The sequence below is a fragment of the Canis lupus genome, chromosome 20 (genome assembly GCF_003254725.2).
Source record: "Canis lupus dingo isolate Sandy chromosome 20, ASM325472v2, whole genome shotgun sequence".
In the NCBI taxonomy this organism is placed as follows: Eukaryota; Metazoa; Chordata; class Mammalia; order Carnivora; family Canidae; genus Canis; species Canis lupus.
The window spans coordinates 56,186,485-56,204,616 of record NC_064262.1 but is presented as its reverse complement, the minus strand read 5'-3'; the positions used below and the strand labels follow the sequence as shown (position 1 = coordinate 56,204,616).

General features: G+C 62.1%; 3 protein-coding genes and 1 long non-coding RNA gene across 5 annotated transcripts; 1 reads left to right on the top strand and 3 right to left on the bottom strand.

Annotated features, from left to right (window-relative positions):
* Positions 1 to 117: 117 nt before the first annotated feature.
* On the bottom strand, positions 118 to 4,086 carry LOC112666266 (small integral membrane protein 24). Its single transcript, XM_025456921.3, has 4 exons — positions 3,951 to 4,086; positions 3,446 to 3,557; positions 3,124 to 3,189; positions 118 to 711 (listed from the first exon to the last, which is right to left on the bottom strand). The coding sequence occupies exons 1-4, from the start codon at positions 4,021 to 4,023 to the stop codon at positions 564 to 566; spliced, it is 399 nt and encodes a 132-aa protein (XP_025312706.1). The 5' UTR covers positions 4,024 to 4,086; the 3' UTR covers positions 118 to 563.
* A 107-nt stretch (positions 4,087 to 4,193) lies between these two features.
* SMIM44 (small integral membrane protein 44) lies at positions 4,194 to 7,569 on the bottom strand. The gene is made up of 2 exons (XM_049098050.1): positions 6,141 to 7,569; positions 4,194 to 5,987 (listed from the first exon to the last, which is right to left on the bottom strand). The coding sequence occupies exons 1-2, from the start codon at positions 6,439 to 6,441 to the stop codon at positions 5,749 to 5,751; spliced, it is 540 nt and encodes a 179-aa protein (XP_048954007.1). The 5' UTR covers positions 6,442 to 7,569; the 3' UTR covers positions 4,194 to 5,748.
* Positions 7,570 to 8,160: 591 nt separating this feature from the next.
* DOHH (deoxyhypusine hydroxylase) lies at positions 8,161 to 17,163 on the top strand. Of its 2 annotated transcripts, none has more exons than XM_025456923.3 (5): positions 8,161 to 8,331; positions 11,959 to 12,315; positions 14,025 to 14,101; positions 15,294 to 15,537; positions 16,386 to 17,163. In XM_025456923.3, exons 2-5 carry the CDS (start codon positions 12,042 to 12,044, stop codon positions 16,700 to 16,702), a joined length of 912 nt encoding a protein of 303 aa, XP_025312708.2. In that variant the 5' UTR covers positions 8,161 to 8,331; positions 11,959 to 12,041; the 3' UTR covers positions 16,703 to 17,163. The 2 variants fall into 2 exon arrangements, with proteins under 2 accessions (XP_025312708.2, XP_025312709.1); XM_025456924.3 differs by lacking the exon at positions 8,161 to 8,331 and adding an exon at positions 8,442 to 8,542.
* LOC118351646 (uncharacterized) lies at positions 12,607 to 14,025 on the bottom strand. The gene is made up of 2 exons (XR_004807396.2): positions 13,451 to 14,025; positions 12,607 to 12,871 (listed from the first exon to the last, which is right to left on the bottom strand). It is a non-coding gene; the product is annotated as an uncharacterized LOC118351646 (long non-coding RNA).
* Positions 17,164 to 18,132: the final 969 nt, after the last annotated feature.

The window sequence follows — 18,132 nt, the reverse complement described above, 5'->3', positions numbered from 1 at the left end:
AGATTGCCGGGGGCATCTGGGCACTGGGCAGCCTGCCCTCCCATCCCTGCTCAGGCATCGGCCCCAACCACTGCCTCCCCCAGGGGGAAACTGAGTCCCAAGAGACAACAGGAGCCCTTCTGAAGGGCTCTTATTAATTCTTTAATGCAGGTCTCTGAAAGGCAGCCCCTGCCCCACGTTGGTCCCGAGGCTGAGTAGGACGGAGGAGCTTCTGGCCAACAGATACTAGGGAGAGGGAAAAGAAATCAGGCCGTGGGTAGAAGTGGGGGAGCCGTGACACGGCGGGAGCTCGGGGGTTTCTCCATAACCCAGAATGCGCTCCAAGTGCGAGAGGAATCACTAGGCAGACAAATCGGGAAGGAGGGTGCACAAAGCCCAGGCATGCAGCACACAGAGAGCCCACCCCCCCGAGGGGCAGGGCAAGTCCCAGGCCTCTTCATTTGGGGGCCAGTATTCTCCACTCTGCATGGAGTTACTATGGTGGCTTCACATCCAGGTCATCGCTTACACGGTGTGGAGGGGGCATCTCTGGGTGGCTGCCTGGAGGAAGCCGTGTCGCGTCTTCACATGGCTGTGTTCGTGACTTTCCCTTCAACTCTGGGCTCCTCTTGCTCCTCCAGCTCCAGCCCCAAGTTCCTCTCTCCTTCTTTCTCAGCCTTCCTGCCCTTCGTGTCCTTTATCTCCTCTATCTTCTCCCTCTTGCCTTCTTCACTGTAGGGATACAAAGGCCCCAGACACAATGAGAAACAGTCGCCCCCATTGGACAGACATGGGCCTGTGCCAGGCCTTGTGACAGGTGTTTTACAAAAAGTTTCTTTGTTGAATCCTCAAAACAGTCCTTGGGAGGAAGCCTTGCTATTTCCATTTCACAAAGGCAGAAAGTAGGACTCAACTGTCCCATGGATGGACAGATGGATGGAGAATGGATGGATGTGTGGATGTATGGAAGGATGGACGCATGGGAGGACGGATGAATAGGAAGATGAGTAGAGAAGTGAATGGAAGGTTGCATGGAGGCATGAACAGACAGCATGATAGGTGAGTAGATTAATTACAGAAAGGAAAGAATGATGGGTCAATGGATGGATGGGTAGGAGTGCAGATGGGTGGATGGGTGGAGAGATCACTGGGCTGATGAGTGGGAGAAATGGGTGGGTGGGTGGATGGGTGGGTGAGTAGATAGATGGGTAGGTTAGGGGAATGAATGGATGAATGGATAGATGGAGAAGGGGGTGGGTGGGTGGGTGGATTGATAGATAGGTGATGGGCAGGTAAGTGGTTAGGTGAATGGATAGCTGCATGGAGAGATGAATAAATGAATAGGAAGATGAGGGACGCCCGGGTGGTTCAGTGGTTAAGTGTCTGCCTTCGGCTCAGGTCATGATCCTGGGGTCCTGGGATCGAGTCCCACACCGGGCTCCCTTCATGGAGCCTGCTTCTCTCTCTACCTCTGTCTCTGCCTCTCTCTCTGTGTCTCTCATAAATAAACAAACAAATAAATAAAACCTTAAAAAATAGAATAGGAAGATGAGTGAATGACCAGGCCAAAGAAGAGCGTGACAGATCAATGGATGGGAGTATAAATGCGTGGAGAGATGGCAGTGTAGACATGTGGATGGATGAATGGATCAATGGTTTACTGGGTAGGAAGATCAATGGATGAATGATGGATGGTTGGAAAGGGAAGTGTGGGTAGGAGGATGGATGGATGGTTGGATGGATGGTTGGATGGATGGATGGATCTGGGGATGGATGGGGATGGGTGGGTGGGTGGATGGGTGTAGATAGGTGGATAGATGGATGTGGGGGGATGGATGGATGGTTGGATGGGTGGATGGATGGATGGGTAAATGGGTGGATGAGGGATGGATGGATGGATGGATACGGGGATGGATGGGTGGATGGGTGGGTAGGTGGATGGGTGAGTAGATGGGTGGATAGATGGATGTGGGGGGATGGATGGATGGATGGATGGATGGATGGATGGATGGTTGAATGTTGGATGGGTGGGTGGATGGGTGGATGGATGGATGGGGGCATGGATGGATGGGGGATAGATGGATGGGGGGATGGATGGTTGGGTGAATGGATAGATGGATGGAGGGATGGATGAATGGATTGGAGGATGGATGGGTAGGGGAATGGGGGGTGGATGGATGGATGGATGGAAGGATGGAAGGATAGAGGGAGGGAGGGAGGGATGGATGGATGGATGGATGGATGGACGAGGGGATGGATGGGTAGATGGGTGGATGGATGGATGGGAGGTAGGAGGGTGGGGGATGGGGGATGGATGGAGGAATGGACAAGGAGAAAACTACCAACACAGGAGTTCAGGTGGGTTCGAGAACCTCCAGCCCACCCTGGGAGCGGGAATCACACTTTGCTGGAGCGGCACTGAGTCTCAGACAAAGCAAACAATGAGGCCTACAGCTCTCTCCCTCACATACGTCTCGAGCTCGACTGAGAATGTTCCAGTCAGGCTGGCCTCCTCCTATCTCCTACTCTCGCCTCCCAACTTTGGCCAAGTGGGGACACTGCCCTGGAAGAGCCCCCACCCCTGCCACATCCCTGAGCCTCCCCCAGAATCTCGTCTGGAAGCAGTCGGGACCACAGTAGAGTCACCCGCGCCAGTACCCACGCTCGTGTGCAGACACCTACACGACCCCACAGCACAGTGTCGCTCAACAGGGATCTGCTCAGTGCCCACTGTGCGCCAGGCCCCCCGGGGACACAGCCGGGCCAGAGCTAAGCTCCTTCCATCTACTGGGAGCCACCGTCCAGCGACGACAGAGCGGTAAATGGCTAAGGTAATTTCGGCTGCCGGTCAGGGCAAAGAACGCAGAGCTGTGGGACGCAGTGTGTCGGAGGCCTGGTGGCCGGGGTGGGCTTCCGGGAGGAGGAAATATCTGAGCAGGGACTGGAGGACGAGGCAGCTCAAAGATACAGGAAAGAGCGTCCCAATCAGAGAGAAGACTAAGTGCAAAGGTCCCGGCTGGAATGCGCTTGACGTGTTCAAGAGTAGAAAGAGGTCACCGGTGCACACTCACCCCTCCCCACCCCCCAGAGGGGCTCACACAAACCCCCGACCCCACACCAGCACGCTCACACAGGCAGTAGTACCTCACGCCCACGTCCTGATAGGGGTTGGAACACATTCTGAACCCGGTGTCCTCCTCATCCTGGGCTCTGTAGGAGAGAGAGAGAGACAGAGGGGTGAGGGTGGGTGACGGGCAAGTCGCCTCCACGGTGTCCCGCGGCTGCACAGAGCAAGGTGCACGGCCGCATGGCTGTCCCGGGCCGTGAAGCGGGGGGTGTGAGCAGAAGCAGGGAGACGGGAGACAGGGGAAGCGACCAGAGAGAGTCAGCAGGCGGGAGGGGTGCCCAGCACTCTGGGGGAGAGGACAGGGACAGCGGTGCGGAGTGTGGGGAGAGGGGCTCCCACCTCACTTTGGAGCACCAGACGCGGTTGGCCAGCATGAGGACGAAGACGATGAACAGGAATCCCACGACGGCAGCCAGGCCCACCAGCCAGGGCTTCAGGTGGTACTGCGTGGCTGTCCGAAGGCGGGCAGGTGGGAGTCAGAGATGGCGGGGAGCGGGGCACGCCCCCAAAAGGGGAGACAGCAAGGGTCCAGGGGTGAGGCGGGGATGCTCGAGCAGGTGGGGTCTCAGAAAGAGCTGGTCAGACACCAGTTCTAGAGAAGGGAGGGGGCTGGGGCCTGGGGGGGTGTCCCCAGGGATGGGCAGGGAGGCCCCGGGGGAGCGTGGGGGCTGGGGGGCTCCAAGAGGGGCCCGGCCCCATTCCTCCTCTGCCCGCCTACTCTTCTCAGAGGGGTTCCTCACCATGAAAAATGGGGAGATGTTGAGCCTTCGAAGGAGCCCCTGCCATGACCCCTCCCGACCACTGCACCGTGCACCCCGCCCCCCAGCCCGGGTGGGCGCCCTACCCTGCTGGGCCTCTGCAGGTGACAGGAGCAGGGCGCTGAGCAGGAGAAGGGCCTCCAGGGTCCCCATGGTCATGGAAGAGCCAGCGGCGCGCACAGTCAGGGGCAGCTGGGTGAGGCCGAGCCCAGGCCCTGATATGCAGGCGGGCGGGCCTAGGGGCGGACCCGCAGCTCAGACTCTGGACCTGGTATAACAATTAACGCGGGGAGTCCAGCCCTCACCCTGCGCCCTGCCCCAGGCCCCCGCCTCCAGGTCCCCAGGCCCCGCGCCGCAGCGGCCAGGCTGACACGGGCCGGGTCAGGGCTTCCAGGCATCGTGGGCTCCCTCTCCGGACACCGCACGCAGGGCTCCCGCTCCCTTCCACAGAGAAGCCCTAGGAGGCCGGGGCACGGAGGTCACCCAGAAACAGCTGGAGCTGGGACCCGAACCCAGATCTCCCTCACCCCCGGCTTCAACTTCCGCGTCCTGGCTCCCGGACCCCCGTGGGCCCGCAGCCACTATGGGATGAGCACACGGATGAGAGGTGATGGGCCACGTGCCCGCGGCCCATCTGGGGCCCAGCCCCGCCCTTGTGGCCAGAGAACGGGATGCGCAGCAGCGGGTGACTCAGGCTCAGGGCTCTCCTGTCCATCAACCTTGGTCCCTGGCTGATTAGATAGGGGGCCCTGCCCAGGAGAAGGAGCGTCCGTGCCACCCCTGCTGCCACTGGGCAGCCACGGCCCAGGCACGTGGCAGGAAGCCCAGACTGGGGGGGGGCCTCTGTAGGGCCCTCAGGGGTTGGGGGGATGCCAGTGTCACTGCACACACCTTTATGGGGCACCTGTGCATACCCGGGGCCTCCTGCCTCCTGAGGTCTGCGCACCTGGGCACCCGGGAGAGCGAAGGCGCTCAGGACCTGGCCGGCGTGAGCCCACGTCAGCCACCGGGCCATGCCTGTGACGCTCCTACTGCGTGCGCCTGTCCTTGCAAAGCTCGGAAGGGAAGGGGAAGCCTCATGCGGTGCCCTCCGGGGGTTCCTGGGTTAGTTGGGAAGTCAGGACCCCCAGAGGCGGTGGATCCTGCAGGGCCACAGAGCTGGGAAGGAGCCAGGGAGGTGGGGGTGCAGCAGATTCGGGCTTAAGAGCAGGAGCAGAACCGCGCCTGGGGACTCCTGCTTTTTCCAAGGCAGGTCACCCAACTGGCCTCTTTCTGCAAAAAGTTCTCTGAGCTCCAAGCACATCATTTCTGGGCGTTGTGCCTCCATGTTCCCATCTGTTACGGGGGGTCGGGGGGAGCTGGCCTGTGAGGATCCAATGAAATACTTCGAGGAGAAGGCTCCCGAGCACGCTAGCAGGCACACACTAAGTACCAGGCAACGGCCAGCCACCTGGTTACTATTTTAAGACATCTTCTTGGGGCAGCCCAGGTGGCTCAGAGGTTTAGTGCCACCTTCAGCCCGGGGTGTGATCCTGGAGTCCCGGGGTCGAGTCCCACGTCGGTCTCCCTGCATGGAGCCTGCTTCTCTCTCTGCCTGTGTCTCTGCCTCTTTCTTTCTCTCTGTGTCTCTCATGAATAAATAAATAAAATCTTTAAAAAATAAAACATCTTCTTGGTGGTGGAGGTTGGCTCCGGGGGCCACCGGGGAAAGGAGCACGGAAAGCACCGGTGACCAACCACGGGAATCTGCCGGCCAAGAAACAGAACGTCCTCCGCCACGACTGGGCAGGTCAGTGGAGCAAGGGGTCCAGTGTGCACGAGTCGTCTATACAGCTGCCAAAGGGGTTCAGAGCCAGGACCCGGGGCCAGAGGGCAGGGCCTGGCTCAGGCCAGCCTCCAGAAGGAGCTCCGACCGGGTGGGTCCTTGAAGGCGATGGAAGGGCGGCGGGGAGCCTGGGCGGGGGCTTCTGCAGGGGCTGCGTCACCAGCCCCGCCAGGGTCCTCGTCACCCCGCCAGGCCAGAGCCAGCTGCAGGTCCAGCTCCTCCAGATCCTCACCCTCCAGGCTCGAGCGCAGCTCCCGGGGGGCGTCCTCCTGGTCCGGCTTCGGGCCAAAGGCCCAGTCTGCAGGAGGATGTGGGTGAGGAGCCTCCCAGGGCCTCACCCACCCTCGGTGCCCTCCCTGGCCAGGACGGGCCCTCGCATCACCACCACCACCACCCCCGAGTGGCCCAGTGCCACCCCAAGCAGGGCCCACAGTTGAGGGGAGCAGCTCACCGGCCAGGTCGTGGGCAAGGTCCTTGATGAGGTGTCCAACGATGGCATAGGCCACAGCCACCACCAGGAGCGCTGCCAGCAGCAGGTACAGCGCGTACCTGGGCAGGCGGATGGCATCGAGAGGCGGTGGGCGGTACTCCTCATACAGCGGCGGGGTTGGGCTCCAGCCCTCCATCCCCTCCTCAACTGCCAGCCCCGGCATGACGGCCACCGGGAGCAGGAGAGGCCCGGAGGTGACCCTCGTGGCGGAAGTATTTAGGGGCTTTGGGTAAGAGGATTGGGGATCCTCCAAGGCCACCATCTGCCAGGATTAATCACAGCGCAAATCACTTCCGCCCAGTGGGCCCCCTCACCGCCCTCATTCAGCTCCAGCCAGCCCAGCTGGCACTCTGCACATCCATCCCCACCTCAGGGCCTTTGCTCGAGCTGTTCCCTCTCCTGGGAAAATCCCTGAACTGACACTCAAAATAGGAGGATAGACTCTGAGAAGAACACAACCCTAGAGGAAGTGACGTTTTGGGTTAGGAAGCAAAGAGCAGTATTTGGGGTGGTTCAGTCGGTTGAGCAACTGACTCTTAATTTCGGCTCAGGTCATGATCGTGGGTCGTAGGATGGAGCTGGAAGTTGGGTTCCATGCTCAGTGGGGAGTCCACTTCTCTCCTCCTGCCCCTCTCCCCCTCATGCACATGCATGTGAGTGCACGTGAGCAAGCATGCCCTTTTTCTAACATAAATAAAACCTAAAAAGAAAAAGTGGCATTGGGGCGGAGGTACCACGGTCTAAGGGGTTGGGACTACTAGGAGGGAGAGTTAAAGTTTAAAATAGGATAGCCACTGCCCTCTGGAGATGCACGGGAGCAGAGACCCAGGGGAGGGAGGGAACCAGGCAGGGGAGTACCAGGGGGAAGAGCCGTCCAGGCAGAGGGCAGAGCACATGCAAAGGCCCGGAGGAAGGACTGGGTCTGGCGTGTTGGAAAAAAGCAAGGAGGCCCGTGTGGCTGGAGCAGAGTGAGCAACGGGGTGACAGGGAGGAGGGAAGGGTAGGGACCGGCCCAGTGCAGGTCATGCGGGGCCTTGGGGGTCAGGGGAGAACTTGAGCTTTTACCCTGGGGGAGGTGGGAGCCCTGGAGGGCTGTGGGCAGAGGAGGGCCGGAGCTGGTGCCCACAGGTGGCCTCTGGTGGCCACTGCAGAGAGGACAGACCTGGGGGCCAGGAAGACAGGTAGGGAGGGGCTGTGGTGGCCCAGGTGAGCGATGATGTTTTTTTCCAAATCATTTTTTCCTCGCCGTTATACATAATAACGTGGCCACCCATGCTTCTTTCCCACATTGCAAAGTGGAAACACTTTTCGCACGTGTTGCCCTGATTAGAACCCGCCGGGCTTCTCAGTGCGGCGGAGTAAAGCCAAGTCCGTCCCAGGCCCAGGCGCTCCTTCCCGCACCTGCCGCGGGCTCCGGCCCCGCCCCCCGGGACCACGCGCCCCGCCCGCGCCCTACACTCCTTCACCTGGGTCACCGCCCCGCGTGCATTTCACTCGCTTATTTCCCGTCTGTCTGCCCCAGGCCACCAGGCTGTCTAGCCCTCGGCCCCCGCTATTTGTTAAGTAAACGACGAACTCGGACTCGCTCGGGTCCGAAAAAAAGCACGAGATGCGCCCCGCCCCCGCCTGCCCGGAGCTCGAGTCCGGCCACCTGAAGCCATTGGCCACGCCCCCTGAAGCCACTGGCCACGCCCCCAGGTTTGGGCACGCCCCCAGGCTTTGGCCACGCCCAGGAACGCGGCGCATGCTCCGTCGCTAGCCAGCCCCGCGTCGCTGAATCGGCACAAACCATTTCCACCCATCGAAGTGGGTGTGGAGCCGGAGAGCATGTCCTCCACGGAAACAGTGGGCGTTGCCCTTCCCTCCCCTGAGGGATTCCTTTAGACTCCTCTGATGTGTCAGTGTGGACTATGGCACCGATGCGGACTCAAGCTTCCAGACCGGTCTCGTGCCGCGGAGGCTTTGACGGGAACCCCCCCGCTGCTGCGTTGGTGCCGTCCGGCCCGGTCACGTGGGCGAGAAGATGGCGGCCCCCAGAGAGTGCCGCGAGCGTCGCGGTTGGTGAGACGCTGGTGGCCGCGGAGGGGGCGGGTGAGCTCGGAGACCTCGACTTCCGGGAGCTCGTTTGGGCGTCTCGGCGGCAGGGAGCGCGGTGCGTGGCCCGGGCCTGGGGGGCTGGCACGGGGAGGACGCCTCGGGGGGAGGTCCCGTCTCTAGGATTCGTGGGGTGGGGGTGGGGGTGGGGGGGTCGAGGGCCTCCTGATGGGTTCTGGGGACCCTGTCGCCTGGGGTCTCTTCGTTGGGGGGGGCGCGTGTGTTGCTTGCCGGGCCACCCGTTTCTCGAGTTCCCGGGAGAACCAAAGGTGTGAAGCACCCGGTACTTGGGGATCCGCGTAGACGGGTCTTGAAGCATCCGGTTCCTCGGGGTGTCCTCCAGGGGGAGGGATCCCGTATTGGGACGACCCCTTTCTGGGGGGCCGTCGGTTACCAGACATGTTGTTGAGAATTCTTGGTTTGGGTGAGTCTCGGGGGTGGGGGGATCCCTGGGGGGCTCAGCGGTTCGGCGCCTGCCCTTGGCCCAGGGCGTGACCCCGGGGTCACGGGATCGAGTCCAGCGTCGGGCTCCCTGCGTGGAGCCTGCCTCTCCCTCTGCCTGGGTCTCTGCCTCTCTGTGTGTCTCTATGTCTATCATGAATGAGTAAAAAAAAAAATCTTAAAAGTAAAAAATAGATGAGTCTCGGGTGGGGACGGGAGGCCGAGGACCCTGGTCTCCTCTCTCCGTTGGGGACCGTCCATCAAGAGGCTTTCACAGGGGCCAGCGGATCCCCAGATTCGGCTTGGGTGGGGGCTGCTCCCCTGCACCCCACGCCCACCTCCTCGCCCGGCCTCCCCCTGGAAAGCTGGCCAAGGCTTGAATTGTGGGCTTCCAGGAGGTGTGCCCTCCTGAGCCCAGGGAGGTGGATTCGGGGCTCCCCACGGGAGCATTTGATGCCGCGTACTAGGTGCCAGCAGTTGTACGAGGCGCTCCGTGAGCGCTCCTCCTCCTCCTTTTTTAAGATTTTTTTTTAGGATTTTATTTACTCATGAGAGACACAGAGAGAGAGAGGCAGAGACACAGGCAGAGGGAGAAGCAGGCTCCATGCAGGGAGCCCCATGCAGGACTCAATCCCAGGACCCCGGGGTCACGCCCTGGGCTGAAGGCAGATGCTCAGCCCCTGAGCCACCCAGGTGCCCACCCCGCGATACAGATTTATTTTTATTTACGTGTACAAGTGTGCATGTATGTATATGTATGATATGAAGTCCTGTCTTTGGGGCACTAACTTGTCTGGTAAAAACCTGATCTGTGATGCACACTGGACACCAGGTGCCGTTAGGTGCTGTGGGGGACCCTGAAGCCCCGGCAGGTGAGGAGGGCAGAGCAGGGAGGGTTTGCGTCGCTAACCTCGGGTGCTCCGAGAGTTCCTTCCTGCCTGCATAACTGAATATCTGAACAGAGACTGGAAGGAAACCTGACTTGTGAGCTGTTAATAGGCTTTATTCCAAATGTAGAGACTTTGCCGCAGTTCAGGCCTTGCCCTAGAGCCCTGCGGCGTATTTCCCCCTCCCCCTCCTCTCCCACAGCTGGAGCTGCCCTGTTGGCCACATTCCCCCTCATTCCTGGGCATCTAAGGACTCCGGGGGATGTGTGGGTGATGAAGGGCCTTTTCCACATGCCTCAGGGCGACCTCCGCACAGACCGGGAGTCAGGAGTCTTGGGTCCTGTTTGCCCTTGGCTTGCTGTGTGACCCCCACACCAGTCTCATGGCCCCTGATGCCTTGGTAGCTCGCTCACTCCTGGCATTTCTGGTTTCTTTTTCTTTTTGTTTTTAGATTTTTTTTTTAATTTATTCATTTGAGAAAGAGAAAGAGCAGAGCAGGGGGAGGGTGTCAGAGGGGAGGGAGAAGCAGACTGCGAGAGAGCGGCGAGCCCAGTGCGATGCGGGGCTCCATCCCAGGACCCTGGGATCATGACCTGAGCTGAAGGCAGACGCTCAACCAGCTGAGCCACCCAGGCGCCCTTGGCTTCTGTGGCTTCTCCTGGTCCCTCTTTCAAGGTGTCCCCTCCTCTGATGGTCACCTGTGCTCGGGCAGCTGCACCTCCCTCATCAAGCCCAGTCAGCTGTGCTGACGCTGCCAGGAGCCAGAGGCTGCGACGTGCCACTGCTCGCTTTATGAAGCGTCAACCAGGTCTTCATTGGTCTGGAGGACAGAGGTGGAGCCCCTCCTCCCAGCCCGGCTGTGTCATTGTGTCGCAGTCCACCCACTCGACACAGCATCTGTGGTTTAGAGTGACTCTAGAGCCCAGCTACCTGGATTTATAGTCTCAACGCTATTCCTGAGCAAGTTATTAAGCTCCCTGTGTGTCTGCTTTCTCACCTGTGAAAGGGCGATGAGCCTAGCACCGCTCTCATAGGTTATGGGGACAGGTAGATGAGTTCATGAGTGTGAGGGGCCTCGAAGAGGTGCCTGGCACATAGCAGGTCTCAGTAAATATCAGCTGCTGTTGCTGGTAGGGCTGGTGTTTTTATTGAGGGCCTACTGAGTGCTGGGAGTCCAGTGGTGATTAGCATAGACTCGGTCCCTGCCTTCAGGGTTCTGGTGAGGGGTAAGACCAACCATAGGCAGCTAAACTGATAAACATCCTGTGTGATATCTCGTGGTGGTAAGTGCTCGGAAGAAAAGTAGAACAAGGGAAGAGAGTAACAGTGAAGAGTGATCAGGGAAGGCTTCCGTGAGGAGGTGACATTTGAGACCCAAAGAAGTGAGAGGGTGGCCATGGGGGGCATTTGGGGAAGAACGTTCCTGGGGAGGAGAAGAGCCCATACAAAGGTCCTGGGGCAGGACCGGGCCAGGTGTGTTGGAGGAACAGCCAGGAGGCCTGTGTGGCTGGAACAGAGTGTGCAAGGGGTAGAGGAGGAGGAGGGGAGCCCTGGCAAAGGTCGGGGCAGGTCACGCGGGGCCTTTGGGATCGTGAAGGAGTTTGGAAGAACGAGGACCCATGGGAGGATTGTGTAAGGACCCAGTGAACACGCTGGGAGCACCTGCAGCCCAGTCACCTGTCATGGAACGGACGGCCCCACGCTTGGCAGCCTTGAGCAGCGGCACATGCTCTCCCGGTCGGGGCGGCCGGGATCTGGGCCTGATCGGGATCTGGTGCCTCTGGCTCAGAGCCGCCGTGAGGTGGCGTTTGGGCCGCCAGCGGCAGTGGTGGCTTCAGCCGAAGGCGCCAGGGCTGCGGGAGCTGCCGCCGGCCTCCCACGCTCCCTGGCAGTGGCCCGGAGGCCTCAGTTCCCCGGCCAGTGGGCCGCTTTAGGGCCGGGGGAGCCTCCTCGTAGTCCTGGAGCGGCGAGGAGGAAGCCCCGGGTCTCTTAGGACCTGCCCTCGGTGTCATTCCTTCCACATCCTGCTGCTCACACTGCTCGATGGAGGCTACTCAGTGTGGGAGGGCCGCACGCACAGTGGGGGTCCCCGGGGACCTTGTGTCCCCTCTGGCTTCCGTGTGGAGGGGACCAGCAGAAGTCACTGCTGATGTACAGGCGAGAGGTCAGGGAGGGCAGGTAACGTAGATGACCCCGCGGGTACACGGGGCCGACCCTGCCCTTCCCCCCATGCCCGGCAGGGAGCAGGTAGGAGGACCCCCCACACACACACCCCCCAGGGTGTGATTCTTCAGGGAACTAATCCCCGGATGGATGAGAAGTGCCTCTCACCTGGGCTCTGGGTTTTCCACCCGTAGGTCCTCGTATCCAGGAGCCCCCCACCCCGTTTCAGCCCACGTGGGGCCGCGGAAGGCCTGGGCCCACGGCAGCGGGCGGCACCATGGTGACGGAGCAGGAGGTGGAGGCGATTGGGCGGACGCTGGTGGACACCCGGCAGCCCCTGCAGGCCCGCTTCCGGGCGCTCTTCACGCTGCGCGGCCTCGGCGGCCCCGGGGCCATCGCCTGGATCAGCCGGGCCTTCGGCGACGACTCCGCCCTGCTCAAGCACGAGCTGGCCTACTGCCTGGGCCAGATGCAGGACTCCCGGGCCATCCCGGTGCTGGTGGACGTGCTGCGTGACGCCCGCCAGGAGCCCATGGTGCGCCACGAGGCAGGTGAGTGGCCAGGGCGCCGGCCCTCCACCCCGCCGTCACCCCTCCTGGGCCTCCTCCCCGCGCGACCCCGGGCAGGCCTCATCTGTACAGGGCAGGCCGTCAAACGTTCAGCCCCGTGGGCCCGGCAGCCTCTGTTGCCCGGACTCCGCTCTGTCCTTGTGCTCGAGAGGCGTGGCCACGGGCCGGGCCCCTTGAGGGCGCTCAGGTTGGGAGTCCACCCGAGTTTCACACGTCGGGAAATGTCGCCCCTTTGATTTAAAAATAATAATGATAATTATTTTTAAAAGACTATCTTTTTAAAAGATTTTGTTTATTCACGAGAGACGCAGAGAGAGGCAGAGGGAGAAGCAGGCTCCCTGTGGGGTGCCTGATGTGGGACTCGATCCCGGGACCCCGGGTCACAACCCGAGCCAAAGGCAGACACTCAACCGCTGAGCCATCCAGGCATCGCCAAAGACTCAATTTTTAAGTTATCTCTGTACCCAGTGTGGGCTCAAACTTCTCAACCCCGAGATCCAGAGTCATGCGCTCTACTGGTGGAGCCGGCCAGGGGCCTCTAAAAAAAAAAAAAGACATGTGAAAACTAAAAACCATTCTTGTTCACACAAAACCAGGCGGCGAGCTCCCCAACCCCTGACGTCTCCTCTTCCGTTCGTTCATGTAATGTGCTGGGCCAGTGTTTACTGAGCACCTGCCGTGTACCAGGCCCTGTTATCTCGAGGGACACCGGAAAGGAGAAATGCATAAAACCCGTGGCCAGCCCCGGCTGCTGAGACTGTGCCTCTCACCACCACCTCCATGCTGGGAGGGGGAGCTGGTGTCCATCCTGCTCTGTGTCTCATGTTCCCCGATGTCCAGCCCCACGAGCCGCCCTCACCCCAGGCTGCCCCGGTAACTCTCAGCGTGCCAGTCACTGGTTTTGTCAGAGCTCTCCTTACCGAGAACGTTCTCCCTAACCTCACCTCTCCAGAAGTTCTGCTATTTTGAGCGTGTGTGATCACAGAACGCCGACTGAGGTGGTGGGAACGCGTAAGTGTTGAGGAGAAGAGGAGAAACGAGGCAGGGCGTAGGGCGAGGGTGCCAGAGGTGTTGCCTTTTGTAATCAGTGGACAGAGATGTGGGTGAAGGCAGTTACCTGGAGGAAGGTACTTCAGGCAGAGGATGCCGCCCGTGCAAAGGTCCTGGGGCAGTTCCCTGTGAGCTCCTTGGAGGAGTGGCAAGGAAGCCCCTCTGGCTGGAGCGGAGTGAGTGACCGCGAGAGAGGGAGGAGGGCAGGGGCAGGTCCTGGCCCGGACTCCCTTCCATTAGGATGTTGTTGATGGTGGGCAGCAGCGTACCCTGCCAGCCTGCAAGGCAGAGGAGGGGTTGAGTGGGGAGCGAGTGCGTGCCGGCTGGGGTCTCCCCGCTCAGCGCCTGTGTGGCCTGGGGCAGCCCAGGCCCCTCCATCAGGCCCTGCCTTCCTCTGCTGACCCTCCTCCCTCACGTCGCCGCGGAAAACCTCCTCTGGGGCTCACCCCGACGGGCTCTACTCATCCGGGTGCCCTGGGAAGCTCCGTGCTCACCGAGGGCCCCACGCTGTGATGTGCCCCCATCCAGACCGCGAGCTGGGAGGGGAGCAGAGCACAGGAGGGGGTGGTGCAGGTGGGCGCCCCCGCCCGGTGTCCGTGGCGTTCCCTAACCACACTGAGCCTTCTGCGTGGTTCTTCCAGGGGAGGCCCTGGGGGCCATCGGGAACCCGGAAGTTCTGGACGTCCTGAAGCAGTACTGCACCGACCCTGTCATCGAGGTACCGTGGCCTGACCCCCTCCCCGCCCCCCAGCCTGGGCCAGCGTCCCCTGTGTCTGGGTGCTGCCCCGTCAGCAAAACCCGACTGACTCCCCCACTAAACCCCGCCCGGCTGACCCGCCTCACCTCTCCCCTCCCACCCAGCCTGTCCCCTCCAGCCCCGTCCAGCCCTTGCACCAGGATCCCCTGGAGCCCACCCGCCCCAGCCCGTCTGGCCTCTTCCAGGCTCTCCCAGCACCTGCCTGTCTCCGTTCTTCAGGGAACAGCTTTATTGAGATGTTAGTCACATACCACAGGGTTCAACACTTCAGGGGTTTCTAGAGCATCCACAGTTGGGTGCGACATTCTCCTAATTCCAGAACATTCCATCATCCCAGAAGGAGCCCCGCCTCATCAGTAGTCAGCCCTCGGCCCCCACGAGTCCCTCCCCATGCATGGACAAGCGTCCTGGACGTGTCACACACGTGGACTCACACCCCATGGGGCCTCCTGTCTCTGGTTCCCTCCTGAGCGTCATGGGCTCGGGATCCGTCCCCGGAGTAGTGCGTGTGGGCTCCTCGCTCCTGTCCATGACCGGGGGACATGCCTGCACGTGGGGGACACACTGTATTTATCCACTCCTCTGTCCCTGGACACGTGGGCCGCTTCCACTTTGGCCACCGGAACCCGTGCAGGTATCCACGTGGACGTGTGTTTCTCACCTGCTGCTTCTCACCTCCGGAAGCTCCGCCCCAGCCCCTCTAGGCAGCTGGAGGTCAAGGCAGAACTAGGTCTCCTAACCTCTTGTGGCGAAAGCTCTCCTGTGCTCGTGACAGTGACCTTTAGGATGGAACCCCAAATTCTCGCTGCAGCTCCAGGCCCTGCATGAGGGAGGGCTCCGCACTGTCACCCCTCCCCATGAGCTCTGGCGCCTGTGCCCCCTCATCCCCAGCCCCTCCGGGCACTCCTCCTCCCTCTCCCTCCTCCTCCCTCTCCCTCCTCCTCCCTCTCCCTCCTCCCTTCTCCTTCCTCCTCTTCTTCCTCTTCCTTCCTCTTTTCCCTCCCTCCCTAACCACTCAAGCCCTGCAGGGCTGTTTCCACCTAGAATGACTGGTTAGCTCCCGAGTCCCTCGAGCCCCCGGAGGTGGGGCAGGGGGTCCATCGTGTCCACTGTCAGGTCCTCAGTGGCCGCCCATGCGCTGCTGTCCCCGCAGGTGGCAGAGACGTGCCAGCTGGCCGTCAGGCGGCTGGAGTGGCTGCAGGAGCACAGCAGGGAGCCGGCGGTGGCGGCAGGGCCCTACCTGTCCGTGGACCCGGCCCCTCCGGCCGAGGAGCAGGATGTGGGGCGGCTGCGGGAGGTGCTGCTGGACGAAGCCCGGCCGCTCTTCGACCGCTACCGAGCCATGTTCGCCCTGCGCGATGCGGGCGGCGAAGAGGCAGCCTTGGCGCTAGCGGAGGGTGAGTGGGGGTCGGGGTCACGGTCGGTGCGCCTCGCCCAGGCTCCTGGCCGCACCCGGAAATGGAGGAACAGAGTGACCAGGGAACGTGCGTCCTGCCCCGGTGCCCGGACTCCCCCACGGGCTTTCCCGGAGGCGGGCAGGCACACTTGCCCCCACTTCCCGTGGGGAGGCCGAGGCCAGAAAGGCGGAGAGAGTTGCCTGAGCAGACAGCGGTTGGCAGCCACAGAGCTGGGATCCGGTCCCTGGGAGTGTGGCTCCATGACTTGAGTGACTTGAGTCACTCCTGCCCAGGCCCCCAGGGCGCTCTCTGCAGGCCTCTCCCGGGGCGGCCTGTGGTCCCTGCTGCCCTCCGGCACTTCCTGTCTGGCCATCACTGGGACCTGGGCCACAGGGTGGGGGTCCCAGGCGATGCCGGGCAGGAGCACAGGGCTGGGTGGCCTTGAGTCCTGGCTCGGCCTTGGGGGCCTCTGGTCCTGGGCGGTCACCGCACGTCTCCCGGTGGTTGTGCCATCAGTATAAAGCCCGACCTGCGTGTGGAGTGGGGGCCAGGTGCCCGTGACTGTCCCTTATTAATCACTGCGGAGGGGCGGGAGCAGCTGGAAGGGGACCCTGGGTGCAGGAGGGCCACGCCTGCCCTGTCTGGCCTTTGGGAGGGCAGAGCTGTGACCTTAGGGCCCCCCCAGGACCCCCCCCGCGCCGGCTGCAGACCCCTCCCTCTGAGCAGCGCTGACCACCGGGGCTGGGGCGGCTGTCCTTGAAACAAGGAGCCCCTTTCCACCTCTCCTGGTCCCCCGCCTGCCCCGATGGCACCGCCCAGCCAGTGACCAGTCGCCCTCCCGCCCGCAGGCCTGCGCTGTGGCAGCGCCCTCTTCCGCCACGAGATCGGCTACGTCCTGGGCCAGCTGCAGCACGAGGCGGCCGTGCCCCAGCTGGCAGCCACCCTGGCCCAGCGGGCCGAGAGCCCCATGGTGCGGCACGAGTGCGCTGAGGCCCTGGGAGCCATCGCCCGGCCCTCCTGCCTGGCCGCCCTGCGGGCCCACGCGGCCGACCCCGAGCGCGTGGTGCGGGAGAGCTGCGAGGTGGCCCTGGACATGTACGAGTACGAGACAGGGCCGGCCTTCCAGTACGCTGACGGGCTGGAGCAGCTGCACGCCCCCTCCTAGAGCCGCCCGCGGCCTCCCCGGCGGGGCCCAGTGCACAAGCTGCCCATACACCGAGCGTGCGGGTGGGATCTGACCTCGCGGGGCTGTCCGCTTGGCCGGATCTGGCTGCTTTTGCATCTTTCCTCCCCCAGGGCCAGGCTGAGGTGTCCTGTGACCCCCACCCAGTGTCATGGCGCAGGGCTGTAGCTCCCGGGTTTTGGGTCACGGGGGTGGGCACGGGGGTCTGAGGGTGCAGGCCAGGGCTGTGCTCAGGGGAGCGGGGTTGCCTTGGCCCAGCTTCTCGAGGAACTAGGGGTGCTGGGAAAGGCGCTACGGGCAAACCCGCCCCCCTCGGGCCTGGGCAGCGGCCGGGGCTGCCAAGGGCTGTTCCTGGGGCCTCTGGCTCCCCAGCCTGGGACTGGCTGGGTGGGTGGGCATGGAGACCCCAGTGTCCAAATGGATTATTAAATTATTTTTGCCAAGCCGTGAGTCTCAGAGTGTGTTGGGGGTTCCACAGGGCTGCTCTCTAGGAACATCGGGGTGGGGCGCAGGGGGCTGGGGTGTTGGAGGAGCTCAGCTCTGAGATCTGCCCCCGCCACACGTGCCCTGGTTTCATCTCCAGCCAGCCCTCTCCAAGGGGCTTGGGGGAGTCAGCCCTCCGGCCTGGCCCTCCCCAGGCCCTCGTTGTCCCCTGCTCTATCGGGGGCAGTGGGGCAGGGGTTTAGTGGTATGGCTAAGAGCCCAGGCCATGGCTTCTCATCCCAGCTACCCGCCCTCACGTTCTCCAAGTCCAGCCTGAACAACCTGCTTTACAGCCATAAAGTGGGTGTAACCCTAGAACCTAATCTCACGTGGAACACGTTCCACCTGCTGCTCTCCGCCAGCCAGCAGCAACCCTGACACAGGTGGAGGGGTCACATGAGGCCGGGGATGCCCAGATGGGGGTTGTGAGCTGGTTCTCCTGTGCACATGCCTTCTGTCCCCAGCCCTTCTGACACCTGGCACACCAGGCGTGTGGGGTCTCTGTCCGAATCAAGTCATTTGTCCGCGGGTGTCCTACGAATCGATCCAGTTCTGAGGCTCACTGCCCAAATGCACACAGACCCCTGGGTCCCCCACTCAGGGTTCCCACCCCCTCCTCACTTGTGATGTATTGCTAGCAGAGCTCACAGAATTCCAGAAAGTGCTCGACCTGCCTGTGTCTTGTAAACGGTGTCAGGAGCCACCGGACAAGGGGTCCCGGGTACAGGGGCTGCTTCCTGGTGGAGTTTGGGGCACAACCCCCTCCCACACCTGGATGCGTTCACCTGCCCAGGAGCTCAGTGCCCTTCGGTTGGGGTCTTGTGGAAGCTCTGGGTGCAGGCAAGGTTGGGGACTCTCCCCAGGGGGCGGGGGTGTGCCCAAAAGTCCTCACCCCACCCCCACCCCCGCCGCGGGCCCCCAGCCTAATC